The 18,898-nt window shown below is 44.3% G+C and overlaps 1 protein-coding gene across 2 annotated transcripts in view; it reads right to left on the bottom strand.

Moving 5' to 3' along the window:
* The window catches only part of mrtfaa (myocardin related transcription factor Aa), a 45,761-nt gene extending 29,146 nt beyond the window's left edge, over positions 1-16,615 (bottom strand). The window contains exons 1-3 of one of the 2 annotated variants that reach the window (XM_062531820.1): positions 16,216-16,615; positions 14,635-14,694; positions 5,343-5,538 (exon numbers count right to left, since the gene is read on the bottom strand). In XM_062531820.1, the coding sequence (XP_062387804.1) occupies positions 5,343-5,499 (157 nt within the window). In that variant the 5' untranslated portion in view covers positions 5,500-5,538; positions 14,635-14,694; positions 16,216-16,615. The remainder of the gene's footprint in view (positions 1-5,342; positions 5,539-14,634; positions 14,695-16,215) is intronic. The other variant, XM_062531819.1, reaches the window with a different exon arrangement.
* Positions 16,616-18,898: the final 2,283 nt, after the last annotated feature.

Genomic DNA, 18,898 nt, shown 5'->3' on the forward strand with positions numbered 1-18,898 from the left:
AAGGGGGGCTTTAATTCTGCTGCGCTAGAGCAAAAACCTCCGCCCCACGATCCAGGTCAGGGTCTTGTTAGCGGCTCCCGGCTACTTATAGCTCCATTTTCTCCCCGCAGCCGCTTCGCTCTAAGGCCGGTTTACTGTTTGATGTGGAGACATCCAGCATCCATTTCTCTCTCTCTCTCTCTCTCTTTTTTCCCCCTTTCCTGTTGCATGCGGCTTAAGGCGAAACCGTATATGTGCCTCGACCCTTCACTGGTAAACAGCAGGGATTAGAGAAATTTCCGATTAAAAAAAGGGAGCCATTTTGTCATTAGTGAGTCCAAATCGGTGTCGTGTAGTTGGGAACCATCTCCAGTGACTCTAGTCAGTGGAGATACGCTGCTCCTATTACAGTTCCTATTAAAACAAGTGAAGTGAGAAGTGCACAAATGATCGATGACTGGATGCTTTGTAATTGAACGTGCATGTTTAAATGTGTCTGCAGGTCAGGTGTGCGTATATGTTAACGACCAACGGGAAATCTGCGTATCAAATGACAGACTTTTATACAGTGTCATGTTTGTCGTGCTCTTCATCGTGGTCTTCCTCAGGAGGGGGAGGGGGAGAGAGCAGTAAACAAGTCTCAAATGAAGCCCATTCCACGGGGGTGGCGACTTGCCCTCACCTCCCCCCATGGGGGCAAGAGGGGTTTTAAAATAGCAGGACCAGCTGGCCTGAGGGGCTATATCCAACGCCACATCACCTGTGCCTCTAGCTCAGCTAGAATTTCTCTCTGATAGGCCTGCTCCTGCGGCTACTGGACAGACAGACAGACGGACAGTCGGATGGACACACACACACACACACACACACACACACATACATTTCCCAAAGTCTGAAGGACAGACATACACAGACGCTTCTGTTATTCCCTACACCTTACTAAGACAGTTAAAATAATTGCCCTTTAAATGCCCATTGACATTTAAACTAGATAAACCTGCCAATGCTGCTCTGCTGGTTAAATTGGATTTACTGGTATTGTAGTACAGTGCACAGGGCAATGGAGGCTGAGGAGCAATGAGAAAATTGGAAAACAAACAATCACACTAGGCGGGTCTACATGGACGCTTTGAATTCTAAATAGAATCGAAATACTGGCTCAATCAGAATAAAAGTGACACATATAAAGACCGGATTAAAACTGGCAATCCAATTAGAATTCTAATTGGAATGAAAGGTCACACAATCATGTTTACGGTCAATCAGGGTTGCCTGCTATAGCTTCTCAAGCAACAGCCAGGCAGCAAAGGCTATTCCGATCAAATTTTCTAAAGAGCTTGAGAGCACCTGATCAGAATAGAATGTACCCCATGCAGACAGAATAGTTTAATTGGAATGACGGAAAAAAACTGTCCATGTACCACCTACTGTGTGTGTGAGTACGGGTTTGTTTGAAAGATGCAGAATCCTTCAGAGACATGGCAGGCCACTTGCTGAGGTGGCCACTGTTGGCCTGTAGTATCCTCTATGGCCACCGGGTGGCAGCATAAAAGCAGTGTGGTCCAGATGTGTGCTCAGTAGGGCAGTGATGTGGTGAGGTCACCTTTAACCACTTCCTGTAGTTCTCATTAGTACAGCCCCATGGTGGACTGAAATGGCCCGTTCTATACATGCCGGTCCCCAAGGGACAGGGATTTCCTCCTCTCTGCTTTCCTGTTCCCCTATCCACACCACTCAGGACAGGACTCAGGACAGGACAGGTTGTTTCACACACTTCATAGACAATAGCCCTATGACAAAGGGGCCAATAAGATTGTTGGAAAAACTGATTTTTTTTCCTACAGTGAATTTTCGGTGTTTGAAGCTTCTGCCTGAGAGATGCAGATCGTCTTGACTCAACTCCTTCTCCTCCACACCCACACAATCCCAATCTCCTTCTGGATCATCTTCCTCTCCTCCTCTGTCTGCCAGAGACGCCTCTGCCAAACATGTGTGCGTCAGAAGAGGAAAGAGGGCTTCTAATGAGGTTATCGCCATGGCGATACCAGCCTCTCTATCTCTCTCTCCTCTTTGTTTTAAATTGAGGATGCTGAGGCCTTTTCAAAACAATCATTAAGAATCATATTTCAAAGCTCGTATTAAAAACCAGGCTGAGAGTCTCAGCTCTGCTAACCTCCTGATCTCCATCTCTGCCATTAAAAGGTAAGCCCTGTGGAGGTGTGTGTGTGTGTGTGTGTGTGTGTGTGTGTGTGCGTCACTTATTCCTGAAATTCTGACACTGTAATCAGCCACGATTAAAGCTGCATATATATAATAGAATTGGGGAGTAAAGAGAAACTCCTTAAGATGCAACGTTATCCTCTTCATATGGAGTCTGCTATGAGTTCTTCATTTTTATAAAAAAAAAAATAAGTCATTTAATGAAAGCTCTCCCCGACTCCTTCTTTTTGTCCACCGTGCCTCTTCATATCTTGGAGGTTTGACACAGCATGCAGTAATGCAATAGTTTATGTTAGCATAGCGTAGTATGGCCGTTTATGGTGCGTGTGTGTTTACTGCTTTAGATTATTTCACTCACCGTGACGTCTAGTCGAATTACCATGCCCGTCGGCAAACCTTAATCCCATAGACCCACTCTGCATACCACGCATGCTATTAGCACATACTTTCGACACCATCCTCTCTCACACCCGAACAGAGTCCCGCGCCGGACCAGCTTAAGTGCGCGCACACACACATGCCCGAGGCGGTGACTCGAAGCTCGGGTTAAATCCCTCGGGTCAACAGCACGCGGTTTTCCCAGTAGCCTAGCGGGTGGCCCAGCTCCCTGCACGTGCTGTGGCAGGCAAGGGCCAGCAGAGAGTAGAGCGAAGAGAGTAGAGGAAGAGAAGAGTAGAGGAGAGAAGAGAAGAGAGGTGTCCCAGCGACCTGCTGGCCTCGAGCCCTCCCTCAACACGCAGGGGAGGAAGTGTGTGTGTGTGTGTGTGTGTGTGTGTGTGTGTGTGTGTGTGTGTGTGTGTGTGTGTGTGTGTGTGTGTGTGTGTGTGTGTGTGTGTGTGTGTGTGTGTGTGTGTGTGTGTGTGTGTGTGTGTGTGTGTGTAATGCGTGAGAGCCATGAAAAACTTCAAGGTGCAGAAAGAAGAGAAAAGGAACCATCTTTTTTAACACAACGTGCTTCAGCTGTAGGCCTGCCATGAATGTTAAGTATGGAGAACTCTAGTATAGGTGGTGTTCTGAACATTTTTGTTTTCGTTTGACTGCTAGTGTAGCAGTACACCAAAAAATAAAATGTTGACGTTCCAGCTTCGCTCTGGACCCTGGAAAGCGTATCTTAAGAGATTTGCCTACTGCACTCTTGTGTTTCAGGGAACCCTGAAATGAGCTGTACACACTGGCGTCACGCCCAGACACACACACACACACACACACTGTTCCACAGGCTCGCTATCTCCTCCACACACTCCAGAGTCCTGGGTCTCGTGCGTGCCTCTGTGAGCCCGAGTGAGAAGTGCTCGGCTGAGAGCCGTGCGTGTCTGGCGTGAGCCGCGGCAGGGTGGCGCGGGCATGTGTTGTCTCACACCAGGGCCTTGGTGCTGGTGTCAGTGAGCGTGCACCTAAGAGGCCGCACAGTAGGCCGTGTACCGTACCCCCCCCCCCCCCCCCCCCCCCCCCCGCCAGGAGGGTGCAGAGATTACGGTACACGGCCTACTGTGCGGCCTCTTAGGTGCACGCTCACTGACACCAGCACCAAGGCCCTGGTGTGAGACAACACATGCCCGTTTAAACTGCAGGGAGACCGTGAGAGAGGGAGAGGTGCCTAAAAGAGAGAAGGGTCTCACGTACAGACACAGAACACACCACAAACACACAGACAGACAGAGCCAAACAGACAAACAGAAACACAGGCAAGACGGACCCGTGCGCCGTTCCTCAAACTCGGGGAACGATTCCCCCAAGGCTGCTTTTTCAAGGAAGTTACTTTATCGAATCTCACTGAAGCACCGTTCCAATACCAGGCAACCATCAAATTCTACCCAGGACAAAGTTTAATTGGAGTGCTTTACAGAATTTTCAAGGATGCCTGTAGTTCATTCTAGCAAACAAATCAAACATTCATAATTTCATTCATTAGATTGACAGTGGTGCATTCATTGTTTTACAAAAAGAAGTGGACAGAAGTCCTTTCAATAGGGCACACCTGCAGCTTCCTGTAGCTTCCTGTAAACTTGCTAACATACTTCATTGTGTATTCTCTCCGAATGAAGCAACCTTGCGTCATCTCTGAAGGATCTGGGGTGTGCACTATGCCCCTGACTCTGCAGGACTCCATTCTAGCAATGAAGGATCCTCAAGGATCCTCGAGTTTGAGAAACAGTCACACTACTAGGAGGGGGTTTGCATGGAGACTTTTAATCTGATTAGAATCAGAATAATAGCTCAATCGGAATAAAAATGACACATAAACACCTTGATCGGATTAAAACGGCCAATCCTATTAGAATTTTAATCGGGATGAAAGGAGGTAGTGTGTTCCGTTCTTATTCCGACTGATCGGCCATGCTGTATAGCTTCTCAAGCAAAAACAAAGCCGTAACAGCTATTCCAATCAAAGATTCTAGAGCGCTTGTAATCAACTGATCGGATAGGAACACACCATATGTAAACAGATGACACAAAAATGTTATTTGGAATAGTTTAATCAGAATGATGAGACAACTGTCCATCTAATGCCTTCCTCATTCTTTATTGAGGTGATTACAGTAATATTAGATTTGTTCCGCTTTCCGGTTAACCACACGCAATGCTGGCTAGTCCTGTTTTTTATTTCTACATGCAGTATTGAGGATGCCTTGTTTTAAATATGCTCACACGCACACATAAACAAACAAACAAACCACACATAAAAAAAAACCCAAATATACCCATGCACCGCAGATACGTCACACTCTTCAGCATAGCCAATCCTGCTGCTGCTGCTGGTGCTGCTGAGAGAACATACTGCCCTTGTTCTCTCTCTGCTGTGTTACCACGGTGCCACTAACTTGGAACCACACCCAACCCCTCCACCACGGTGACCTCTGCCGCTGATGAAAATGGGCCCATAGTAATATTCTGCGCTCTGCTGACGTGCAGCCAACTCTTACACCGTGACTTTTAAATGGCTTTCAGCGAGCGGTGAGAGAAAACATTAAAGGTGTCTGAGAGAGCGAGGCTTATCAGCAGCAACCTCCAAACAATTTAAGACAACGTGTGACTTTGTTGGACCCAGTGCTTTTTGATTGTGCCAAAAAGGGCTCTTCAATTTGATTTTAACACTGTTGGGGGGACGCGATAGGACAAGGAAGATGGAACACATCACTCACCATTCTTCCTGTCCTTGAGGGGCAGAAGGTTGGGGGCGGGCTGAAGCGACAGCTCTTGCAGTTCATTGGTCACTGCCTCGCTCTGCGGACTCTGGGCGTCTGCTTTGGCCGTTGCCACGGCAGCTGGGTTGGGCTCCTCCTCTGGCGTGGTGTCCATCGTTGCCCAGGGTAACGGAGGAAGGATGACGAGACGGGCCTATGAGGAGAAGGAGAGATTAGGAAGATGATCTCAAGCAAACATGGAAACATAAGCCACCATTTCTTACATTGGAAGTCATGAGTGGAGTGACAGTTTGAGGTTTAACGAGTGGTCTTGAATGACCGCTTCAGAAATGAGATCCATCCGTTACTGAACACTAGCAACCACGCACACGAGCAAACAAAACAGCCAAGAGATCAACAGCGATCAGAGACAAATCAGTGTTTCAGACGAACCATATCCAAAACTGTAGCATAGCCACTGTCAGTGTTCTGCTACATCATAAACAACCTGTAACATATGACTACCTGACACAGGCCTCTAGCGTAACCGATCATTCCAAACACAGGTTTAAATAGATCATTCATTGCCCTTGGCTCTCAGCGTTGCACGTTGCACATTGCAGTGTACTTGACACCAAACGTTTGCACACCATGACACGTGGATCCCTCCTCACGCCCCTCCAAAGCACCTGGTTGGGGTCGGAGGTCGTGCAGTGGGGTCTGCAGGTGCTGGATCTGTGCTGGCGCGCGAGTGCAGTCAGTCACAGCAGTCACATGGGGCTCTGTGCGAGGCATTCTGTTGCTCACGCTGAAATGGCAATCAGCACATTTTGCATAATGGATCCCAAACAAGAGTCGTGCTGAGCAAAAACAGGGCCTGTTGCTGTGACAACACACATCATAACACACTGTCCTGAGCCCCGGCACACAGTGCTTTCACATGGTGACATATGACACATGGTTGCTTTCCCCATGGAAACACAACAAAACTAGACAATAAAACAGTAAAACCAAAACTTCAGTTTCCCCTACCTATCCATCTGGTTTGTAGCGTTTTTCCCCACATTGACATATGGGGAACTGTAATTGCCATCAAAAGTAGATCCAACTGGTTCGTACAGTAGACAAGTGCATTTGTCACTAATGAGCAGGCACATGTCTTCATTACATACACACTTTGATTTCAGCCAGAGGAGTCCAATTACTCTAATTGGAGTTTCATTAGCAGCTCGTTAGAGGAAAATAATCCTTTAGCTGGATACTTCGTTAAACAAGCTCCATCTCCACAGCGCCAGGTTTCATCCCACTGAGGCTTCAAGATGCAGCTGCATTGGGTTGATGCTGCAACTTTTTTTATTATTTTTTTTTTTATCAAACAATACCACACCAGTACCAGTTTCATGAGGCTTGTTTCATATTATGAGGGAGGTCTGAACTGCTTCTGACATTATGCTGGATTGCAATGATTTTTTTTTTTCAAGTGCATCTCACAACTTAATTCCCCTAAATTCAACATCAAATGAGCAAATATAGCCGCAAGCGGCGATGGCGGGCCCGAGCACCTGCGGTGCAGAGACCTGTGACATTTCGGAATCTATCAAAGCAACATGTGCGTGTTGGTGGGCATGTGCATGAGCAACACACATGCCCACAAAATTTGGTCAATTTTCCTGAATGTATGTGTCAACCACAACAGACAACACGCTAGGTGGCGCTATAGAGTCCCTAAGCCACACCCTAGACCAGAGCTCTATCTCTGACTATCGATAGCAATAACGCACAAGCCCACCAAATTTGGTTCATTTTCGTGAATGTGTGTGTCAACCACAACACACAATGCGCTAGGTGGCGCTATACAGTCCATAAGACACCCTTGGCCAGATCTTGTCTCTGAATAGCTATAGCAATAACACATATGCTAACCAAATTTGGTTCATTTTCGTGAATGTATGTGTCAATCACAACAGACATTGCACTAGGTGGCGCTATAGAGTCCCTAAGCCACACCCGAGGCCAGAGCTCTGTCTCTGAATAACTATAGCAATAACACACATGCCCACCAAATTTGGTTCATTTGGGTGAATGTACGTGTCAACCACAACAGACAATGCGCTAGGTGGCGCTATAGAGTCCCTAAGCCACACCCTAGGCCAGAGCTCTATCTCTGACTATCGATAGCAATAACGCACAAGCCCACCAAATTTGGTTCATTTTCGTGAATGTGTGTGTCAACCACAACAGACAATGCGCTAGGTGGCGCTAAACAGTCCCTAAGACACCCTTGGCCAGAGTGCTGTCTCTGAATAGCTATAGCAATAACACATATGCCAACCAAATATGGTTCATTTTCGTGATTGTATGTGTCAACCACAACAGACAATGCACTAGGTGGCGCTATAGAGTCCCTAAGCCACACCCGAGGCCAGAGCTCTGTCTCTGAATAACTTCAGCAATAACACACATGCCCACCAAAATTAGTTCATTTTGGTGAATGTTTGTGTCAACCACAAGAGACAACACACTAGGTGGCGCTATAGAGTCCCTACGCTACACCCTATGTCAAAGCTCTGTCTCGGACTAGCCATAGCAATAACACACAAGTCCATCAAATTTGGTTCATTTTCGTGAATGTTTGTGTCAACCACAACAGACAATGCATTAGGTGGCGCTCTAGAGTCCCAAAGCCACACTCTAGGCCAGAGCTCTGTCTCTGACTACCAATAGCAATAACACACAAGCCCACCAAATTTGGTTAATTTCCGTGAATGTTTGTGTCAACCACAACAGACAATGCACTAGGTGGCGCTATAGAGTCCCTACGCCACACCCTATGCCAAAGCTCTGTCTCTGACTAGCCATAGCAATAACACAGAAGTCCACCAAATTTGGTTCATTTTCGTGAATGTTTGTTTCAACCACAACAGATAACATGCTGCTAGGTGGCGCTATAGAGTCCCAAAGCCACACCTTAGGCCAGAGCTCTGTCTCTGACTAGCAGAAGCAATTCCACATGTAGCTGCCAAATTACATCCAATTCATAGCCTTTTTTCTGCCTATAACACCAACTTCCTGTTTCTTAATAAAACGCCATAATTCAAACCTTCGCCATAGAGTCCCTACGCCACACCCTATGCCAAAGCTCTGTCTCTGACTAGCCATAGCAATAACACAGAAGTCCACCAAATTTGGTTCATTTTCGTGAATGTTTGTTTCAACCACAACAGATAACATGCTGCTAGGTGGCGCTATAGAGTCCCAAAGCCACACCTTAGGCCAGAGCTCTGTCTCTGACTAGCAGAAGCAATTCCACATGTAGCTGCCAAATTACATCCAATTCATAGCCTTTTTTCTGCCTATAACACCAACTTCCTGTTTCTTAATAAAACGCCATAATTCAAACCTTCGCCATTTCGATATACTTTTGAAATTCAAAAATCTGTTCGCAATTCCTCTCGGGCAACCTCTCAAGATCATTTTAGTGCTGATATGACATGATTTCGATAAACCGTCTAGGAGAAGTGTTTCAAAATACATGATGTGCAAAAATCATAATCATAATCATAACTCAAATTCTTCTAATATTTACTATAGAATGTAAATGTAAAAGTTGTTCAGATTAATAGAACACACATGCCTACCAAATTTGGTTCATTTTCGTGCATGCACGTGTCAACCACAACAGACAGCGCGGTAGGTGGCGCTATAGAGTCCCTGAGCCACACCCTTGGCCAGAGCTCTGTCTCTGAGTAGCGTTACCAATTCCACATCTAACTGCCAAATTTCAAGAGTTTTAGAGCATGCCAAGTTGGTGAAAAAAGGCCAAACATGACCTGTAAGAAGATTCCACAGACAGAATAATAATAATCTGAGCAGAAGCAATAGGGCCTTGCACCTACGGTGCAGCCACTTTCAGTGGCCGCACCTCGGTGCTCGGGCCCTAATAACCAGCACACCACTGCCAAACGACTCTCACTGCACACTGAAAGCACAGATGGCCCAATAAAACCAAATGTACCAAAACCACCAGAACAACACAGAAGCCCCAGCCAAGCATGCAAAATGTGATTCACTCAACTGAAATTAATTTTCAACAACATTCAGAACGCTCACCTTCAAGATGCTTGCTGAAGCAATACTACTCCAGAGGCCATGTACAGCACATGTGAAGCACTACTTAAGTTTACAACTTTTTATGTCAGTGACGGTGGTGGTCAAATGACACTGCTGGCCTGGCCCAATACAGCTGATCAACTGTTTTCACACCCTAGAAGTTTGGATACTAATCCCAGGGACTTGACCCAAATCTTTCCATTCCATTTCCAAAGGCAAATTGGTTCATTTTGCCAACCAAATTCACTGCAGTGTGAACCAGGAAGCGAGAGCTGACGCAAGTTGTTGCTTGATAGACAGTATTTACATAACACTGTTACTGATGCAGCAACTACTGAACAGCCCACAGGTAACATGAGCCCAAAGGTACAGTCTTTCTCTATGAAAAGCATCATTCAGAAAGGCCTTTGCATGAGGTAAAGACAGTATTCCTCTTGATTGTGTCCATTTAAAATAGCACATTACATATAAGAGAAACCACTTGATAAAATATAGCGTATGCCAGTATAACAAAGCACCAAACATAAGGCAGACTTAGCCTAGCTTGCAGAAGTTGCGAGGGAGTTGTTGTTTAGAATAAGTGGATAGTTCTGATGTATATTTTTCAGTCAAATCCAGTTTTTTTTTATATAATAATGTTTTATTAGTTTAGGCATTGTATAGTATTGTAAATCACATTGAGTCAATATTGTAAATGTCACTACATAACTTTTACATCACACTCCCAGGTGTTACTTTGCTTCCCACACCACTGAAAGCATGCATGTCTCCATCACAATCTGACATTCTAATTCTCGACATTGCAGCCACTTCCGGTTTGAGACAACTCGGTGAAAACAAACGCATGGACAACATAGCCATTTAGTTTAGCTTATTTTTCTACGAGCCAGCTGGTAGTTTGTAGAGGCTCTCACTCAATCTAGTGGTCATCAGTGCTTTTGCCTTTCTATCTAGCTCATCAGAATTGTTCTGACATTTTCAATCATGTGGTTTTTGTTTTTTCATCAAGCACAGCCCACAGACGCTTTACATCAAGAGGAAATGACGTGGCCACCACGTTCAGAATACTCCTAAACATGATAATGTGACACCCAATGCACTGGTCAAGTGACGTCTTGAACTTTGTGTTGTATGTTGTTGTGAAGTGCACTGTGGTTGTGCCACTGTGTGCAGTAAAGTTGCCCTGCCCATCTTTAATAGAAACTTGAGACAAGGTGCCACCAACCACCTGAACCACAAAAAGCAGCAACGTCCAATTTCACTACGCCTGCCTGTCTTGCTCTAGGTTTAACAGAACATCCTGCGGCCACAGTCCTCTTGGTAACAGAGATACAGCAATAACAACAACAAACAACAACAACTACTACGGCTGAACAGCAAAAACAAATGCTCCTGTCAGGCTCTTAGTCAAATGAATCCGCCAGCACATCCCAGCGATCGGTCAGGAGTGAGCAGAGCAGGGAACAGAAGGGTGAACGTGTTTCCATGCCTACCCTACTCACCTCACCTCACTCAACCAGTTCAGAGGTCAGACACAAGCTCCTTTCACCACGGCAACTATCAATCAACAAATCCTACTCCACAATGTCTTGTAAGCAGGGCTGTTTTGATTATGTAGCAAGAATGAAAACTCTGTAATGCGGTCTACGCAACAACAGCATGTTTGTGTGTCTTCATTTTCCATAGCCTAAATATTTCAGGAGGACAAAACAAATAGCTTTGCGAATAGCGGGGCCTCAACTCAATCAAGTTGATGGATTTTGTCATTATCTTTTAAAATGATGAGTCACCGCCTGAGCAAAACAGCATAATGATATGGAAATAATCAGCATAATGACTGTGCTGATCGCTTCCATCAGCCGTCCCGATCATAATTAAAGTCCCATCACTCAGCGCGTCTCACTACAGGGATGACGAGGAGGGACAGGCCGTGCAATGACTGAGCACAGCGTGCAAATACAGGACACAGGAGACAACAGCCCTGGAATGACGTGACCGTAATGCAAAAAGTGCAAAGCGAGATGAAAACATTTCGCTTAACTCATTAAGGAGTTGTGGTCGAAAAGCAGCATGTTAAGTACCCAAGAGGCCAATTCCATCAGCAGCACAACGTTGCACTGATAAAGCTTGCAGGTGTCTTTTGTAGTCCTTTTCCACTGAGAATCAGCTCCGTTCTGATTCATGCTCCAGATGTTGAACCATTCACAGCATTTCGACCAAAGATATTTCAATTCAGAAGATTGATATTGAAACTACTGTATCTGCCTACAACCTCATAAGGTGGCAAATTGCTGCATACACAAAACCCTTACATGCTACACAAGCTGACAGATGTGACCCAAATGAAAATGTGACCGTGGAAAATGATCTGTGTGGGCTGAGGTGTCAGACAGGTTTTACCATACCAGCAGTGAGATAATGGTAATGTAGCCTGAGAAACCAGGGCCTACAACACAACAGAAAAAAATGCTTTGGCTTGCTGTCAGAATGACAAAGGATTTGATGCTTGAAAACTTTTCTGACACGCAAGTCATATGCATGTGTACGTGTTTCCACGTGTCTTTAGCAGAACTTTGCATTCAAAAGTACATGCAGATTACATTTTCATCAGTATGTGGGTTCCCTGTGTGAACCACTGGTGTTGATAACAGCCTACATGACCGTGACCATGTAGGTCAGGAGTGGCCAACCTGTGGCTCTTTGCCTCTCATGCGGATCGCTAATGTTCTGATGATCACAACTGATGCTCTCACTTCTCATTGGGACTTTTTTTTAAACATATTTCCGTTAAATGAAAATGCATTTCATTATTTTACAGTACTGCCAGTAGTTAGGCTACAATGTTTTAAAAATGTGATGTGTGTAAGATATCTTTGTTGCTTGCTACTCAATTCCGGAAAATGCTCATTTGTAGCATCTGCCGAGTGTCTCACTTTAAATGAAAAAGGGAAGAGCTATTTTATCAGATGTCAAATTAGATGTAGATTAGATGTTGTTTTGTTGGTTGTGTGGCTATTTTGAGTGGTGTGGAATATTTCTTTACTCTTAATGCTGGACTGGTTAACCACCCCCGATGTAGGCTATTGGCTCACTGGTGGTTATCCATCCACTTAATGTTTTCCATCTCTCAACTATGCCATTCAAATAGTTCTTGATGGCTCATTTTACCTCAGATGCCTGCTTCTCAACTGTATAATAAACTAATAAAATAAAGTCACACTTTGTGGTTGGTACAATCTTCAGCTGGCATCTGTTTTTCTAACATGAAAGCTGCAATGATAGACATGAGTGCGGATGTTAATGGCCGGGGTGCTGGTGTGTGAACCTCTGCTTCTAGGTGAGATCACCAGTGGAAGTGGTGAGCCTGCCTGCTTGTAATGCTGCTTCCCTTTCTGAGTACTACGCTACGAGTACACCGACATCTTCATACATCAAAGCTCTCCGTATTAAATCCCCCCCCCCACACACACGCACAGGCAGACACTTCTTTCCTACTAACTGCGTGCATCTGTGATGGCTTTATCTTTTATGGTTTCATTACAGCACGCCTCGCTTCCCCTCACAAGGCCTTTTTTACCGCACCACAATCTTCAGAGATAGAGTTTGCGTAATGCTATGGCTGCACATTTATCTCAACTGAGATAAGATGAGCAAAAGACAGACAGGGCGGACAGGCCGACAGACAGCAGGGAAGAGAGAGAGAGGAAAAGAGATGGAGTGAGAGAATTTAAAAAAAAAGAATGATGTGAAGACGGGCCTTGTGATTCGTCATCTCCTTTTTAGAGGGAGTCCAGCCATCAGGCTGCCAGCTCTGATGGAGCATCTTGAGACGCAGGCTTCTGATGAGGACAGCCCACTCAGGCAGAACTAATGGGGCCCCCTGGCCAAGGAGAACTTTTTTATTTTTTAAGCTCCCGCCGCTCCGAGACCGGTCATTGGCGACTGCAGTCTGGAGGCAGTCCAGAGCGATCGCCTGTATTGATCTTAGCTGAGCTTGGAGCGTCTGGCAGTGATGGACAGGCTTTTGCGCGATCAGCATTTCTTTTTTTTTTTTTTTTTGCCGGCTCGATGACACATCCCGCTGATTGAGTTTTAACTGAATTTTAGCAGCCAAAGAACAAAACCGCCAGCCTGAGTTTAGGATAATGAGGACATCTTCACTATTGACAGACATCTCAGGGGCACGCCACCAGCTTTGCTTAAACAAGGGTCTGGAGCTGTGGTGTGGAGGTACACCATCAACATCAATTTTCATTTGAATGAGGCCGTGGCCAAGAACTGAGAAATGAGTCACAGTTCCTCTACATAAAAGGGCCCGTGACGACACAAAGGCCCAGCTAACCCTTTCAGATGGCCACTTTCCAGGAAAACAGGCCATAGCAATATGGACATTAAGAATCTGATCTCACTTCCCGTCGATAGAATGAGCTCAATAACCAGAATGTCTTCAGGGAAACGGGCCAGTAATGGTGGACAGAGATGAATTGCATTACGTTAATTACTTCCCATCGCCATAACTGATCATGCTGTTCACCTTTGTCTGAGTGAGAAGGCCTTTAGATGGGACTAAAAACCTTGAGCTTTTTACAGTCACATACAGTACAGGGCAGCATTAAACACCACTTGTGACGGACAAAGTGGGAACACTTCTGAGTGAACTGAAACCGACCAGATGTAGCCAACAGTGTGGTCACTTGGTAACAATGCTGTTCCATGCCAATACAGCGTGGCGTCGGCTTAATCTGCACCCTCTGTGCCCGGGCGCACTGTCCAGCTGCCTTGTGCTGCTGATGGGCCCTCTCAAAATGTATGGGGTGGATATAGACTGGCATGCCTAAGCCTCAGAACCAGTCTGATAGTAAAGACACAAAAGAGACAACGAGGCTACAGGCTTACAGAATGCTTACAGAATGTTGGCAAGACCACTTGCAAAAAGTTTCGACGTAAAGCCTATCACAACATTCTGCAAGACCAGTACTACTTATTACTGAAAACATAAATGGGATGTTATGTTATAATAAAATAATAACTAAATTAATTTCTTCAGTACCACTTCTCCCAAAACGTCACTTACCAGACATCTTGCATGGTAAATCATTATCTTAAATGAAATCATCAGAGTAAATAAAGACAATAGATCAACAACCGTTTTAAAAAAAACAAAACAAGAACCAAGCTTTATCAAGTATCAGCAAACTACCTGTTTTACTTCCTGTTTGACACGATCCAGGGTATTTCCATGTCAGACCTTATGTAAACACTAGGACAGGAAGAGAGAGAAAAACTGAAATAAAATGACGATGAGCTTGAAGAGTTGCTGCAGTTATAACCTAGTGCGCAACCGTTCATCCTCTAACTAACCTAACTATTTTATACTCAACTGGAAGCAGGCTTGATGAGAAACAAATGAGGTTTGACCTCTTCCCCCAACCAGAACTTAGACAGTAACACAACAGAAAAGTCACAAACAAAGAATATAGGGAAAGCAAACAAAACACACTGCAACAAAAAGATGCTACAGCACACATTTCAAAGATATTCTCTATTCAACATACTCTTATAAGAAGTTTGAAACATGTTCACGCCTTTCCATGCTTTTACAATTACCTCGTAAGGATTTAAATGGAAACTAAAGCTAGGCTAAGGCTATATTACATCATTTTCATGGTAATGTCCAACAGATTCCTGCAGGCCTTACTGAACCTAAGCAGTAACACTGTGTGGACCTAGAGCAGAGTTTCTTCAGGTCATGCTGGTGTTGATTTTGGGATGACATAAATTGAAAATCAATTTGGTGATGTGACGCACAGAAAAGCTAGTATTTTTAGCCACCATCGACACCAATCTTAGGCTTGAGAGACCTAGAGCATGGCAGGATGCTTTTCTGTGTGCTTCCACCCGTTCTACTTTTGATAGGCCGCATTAATGCTGTTCTGACCTAGTTATGTGCCCATTTCTCTACCTCTAACACACATAGCCTACACACGCACGCACACACACGCGCACACACACATACAGACACACACATCAAATTCTTAAAATCCACTTGCATTAATCTTTTTATGAACACATACACAAATGTAGCAAAACATAGGGTGTCATATAAAAACAATGCTAATGCTTATATGCTTGGGCACTTGTAAAAGTTCCTAAACCCCCACAATCAATCATGCGTTTCCTTCTAACTAAGGGTCACTTCTCTGGCCTTTCCAGGTAACAACTAGTCTGCTGAAGGTCATGCTTAATGATCCTTTCTTAGGACTGACAGGAGGCCTTTGAGTATGGGGAGTTATGGCAGGGAAACAGCAATGAGTTTCAGTGATCATCTTGAATGCCATAATGATCAGGTGTTGTTGTTGCTGCTGCTGCTGCTGCTGTTTCCCTGGAATGTGGCCAAATCTTCTAATGGCATACGGCCTGAGACAGTTGTTAATTGAACTGGTCACAAACACAAAGGTTTGCAGAGTATAACTTATCGACCCCCACGATGATTACGGCAAAAAACACCATCATGACAGTTGCCAATGGAGATAGCTAAAGCTTACCCCAGATACTTTGATTTAAGAGAAAATGCAGAATAGTCTTTTCATCTATTTGCAGGATGTTAAATGATCGAAAATTTCATCAACTGGATCTACAAATAGCTTAAGAAAAGCACAAGTACCACATATCAACAACAAAGGCTACATCAGTCACTTGATAGCTTCCACTCCTCTGTTTTAACACCCCTAACACGTAACGTTATTCACTGAATGGGCTTATTGCGTAATTCTACACTTACCTTCAAGTCTATGAGAGGCTGTCCAAAGTAGTCATTATGCCTGATAGATTATCTTCACGATAATCGACACAAGAACTCACATTCAAGGTTACACTTGACTAGAGAAGCAGCTATCCCTCCCTAGCTACCAAGCTAAATCACTACAATAGTACTAATATGTGCTGTGACTAGCCTAGCAGACAGGCTATGGTGTCGTTTTGCAAGTTGCAGCAAACATACAAATTCCTCTGTATTGAGCCAATAGATTTGCACTGATGCTGCTAAACCGTATTTGCGTATAGATGTTCTGGGATGCTCTTCACTTGAAGTGGTTTCTTGTTAGTCACTGACAGAGTCGATGAACGGGAAATGAGCACTTTCATAGGCTAGTCGTCGCACACTGTTGCTTATTTCAGTAATCATTTCCGATGGCCATTAAACTTCGACCGGAAAACCCTCCCATTCATAAACTGTTCCCGCCTCTACATGGATCTCGTCCAATCGACGTTCCACGTTAGGAAAACAAACCCTTGAATTGACCAATCAGAATTCTAAACAAAACTTTGAGAATATCGTATCATCCAATCAAAAAAGCTCCCAAAATGTATCCAGAACCAATCTTTTTGTACAGCTGAACGTAGGCCTAGTTCCCTGCAGTAGCCTACTATTGCTATGACACTATGGGTATTTCTCAAAGTCAAGAGCTCGTCCTTGATAGAATGCTTTCTCTCAAGTCGAGTGCTACAGAGACAAGGCTACACACCTTCCCAGTACCCCCTCCAGCCGTCAAGATCACATGCAATGGAACAGCCTAACGAGTGTGGAAGTGCACGTCAACTGTGCACGGTTCCGGCTGCGCGCTTAATTAGAACCGTGGAAATTGTGCTGCTACAACTGCAGCTGCACTTTCCTCTAAATAAACTTTTTGGAGTAGCCTACAGTATTTCCACATTCGACTTGGTCTTCACATATCACAATCCGGAGTTCATAATTATGTTAGTGTCAATGGAAAGTTATACCTGTAATTGGCAACAGCAACGGTAATGTTAAACTTCTACAAAGTTCGTATTGGGCGAAATTCTGAGATAAATTAATAACAAGTCTATCACAACTTGTTCATGCACATTGACATATGCATTTATGATGAATATGCACAATAACTTGATAAATGCCTGAGCAAATATACGATGGCATTAACAAAACACTTGATAAATCATATTTAGCCTACATTAACACGCACTGCTTCTTTGCATCTACTTTCCATCTCCCTCTCTCTCTCTTTTTTTTAAACCGCACCGTCCGAAAAGTTCTAATTGTTCATACGCAAAGGATTGTGGGTTATTTCTTCACTCCGAGGATCCATCGATGCATCCTCCAAAATTCTCCGAAATTCTCAGAACGAAGGACTCAGTACTTGCTAGAATTTGAAAGCATCCCTGACTTTGGAACAGTGCTTGACGAGATTTGATGACGTAACGTCCTTGAAAAAGTGGCTTGGAAGGAGCAATCCTTGACTTTGAGAAGCACCCATTATTTACAAAATGATTTCATACATTGTTATGAAGTGTGTCATAATTATAATTAGGTTGAATGCTCAGACATTATAAAGAGAGATGGGCATACCTATGATGGAATGCAGTGTGCATGCCAGTGGACAATGTTGTAATCTTACAGCATTGTCTCCGAAAAAACTTTACTTGTGTTTGCAACGTGGACAATTTACAGAATGTCACCATAACTCATACACGTTTCTGAACAGCAGATCAGACACTTCTGTACAGCCAGTAAAACCAACATGGGAAAAAAATCTTATGTAGCCTACCTATAGCACCACCTGCTGACCACAACGTGAATGGAATGGTGAAAAATGAATGGTGAATGCAGGATGACACAGAATGCAGCGGCCTTTCCCTGCAGCCTGTCGGAAACAGGACAGTAAAAGAAAGGTAGAAACAGGTTGGATATCCAACTCCACCCACATTATCCAAGTCGGCCATGTTGATTACGTCACGTGCACAAACGTGAACAGCAGCGTTTTTCTTTTAATTAACTAACTAACTAACTAACATTATGTGGAGGGGCAGCGAAATCTGCTCTGAAAAGACTACCAGTTGGCTAGATGTCATTCAGTTCAAGGCTCTTAGGATCTGTTGCAGTGCATTTACTTCCACATCAACATCCTTTTGTCAACAATGTCTATCATGGGCTAAAGATTTTAAATCACTTGAAATGACTCCAGTCAAAAGCTCTAGCTGGGGTTCAATCAGTCCCTGTCTGGCTCCTGCCCTCTGTGCTGTTTCATTTTAGACTACATGAGGATAAACATAATGAATATGTTGAGTTTTCTCATGACTCTGCAGTGGAGTACATACAGGTTAACTGGAACTCTTGTCTGGAAATTGATGGTTCTAAAGTGATAACATTGCTGCCTTTACTGCAGAATCTGAAGCCATTTTAAAAGCCCTTCGGTGGGTAATGGAAGCAAGGCCTAGCAATGTGGTTATCTGCTCAGACTCTTCTTCAGTCCTCCATTGCTTAAAAGTGTGCTCCTCAAATGCCAGACCTGACCTTGTTATGGAATTCTTTTGAGTTTAAATAATCTCTATAATGTAGGATGTGAGGTTTATGGGTTCCTGCCCATTTTAGTATAGTAGGCAATGAGGTAGATAAAATAGCAAAAAAGCATCTAAATAAAGATTCCATC

Source organism: Sardina pilchardus, chromosome 3 (genome assembly GCF_963854185.1).
Source record: "Sardina pilchardus chromosome 3, fSarPil1.1, whole genome shotgun sequence".
NCBI lineage: Eukaryota > Metazoa > Chordata > Actinopteri > Clupeiformes > Clupeidae > Sardina > Sardina pilchardus.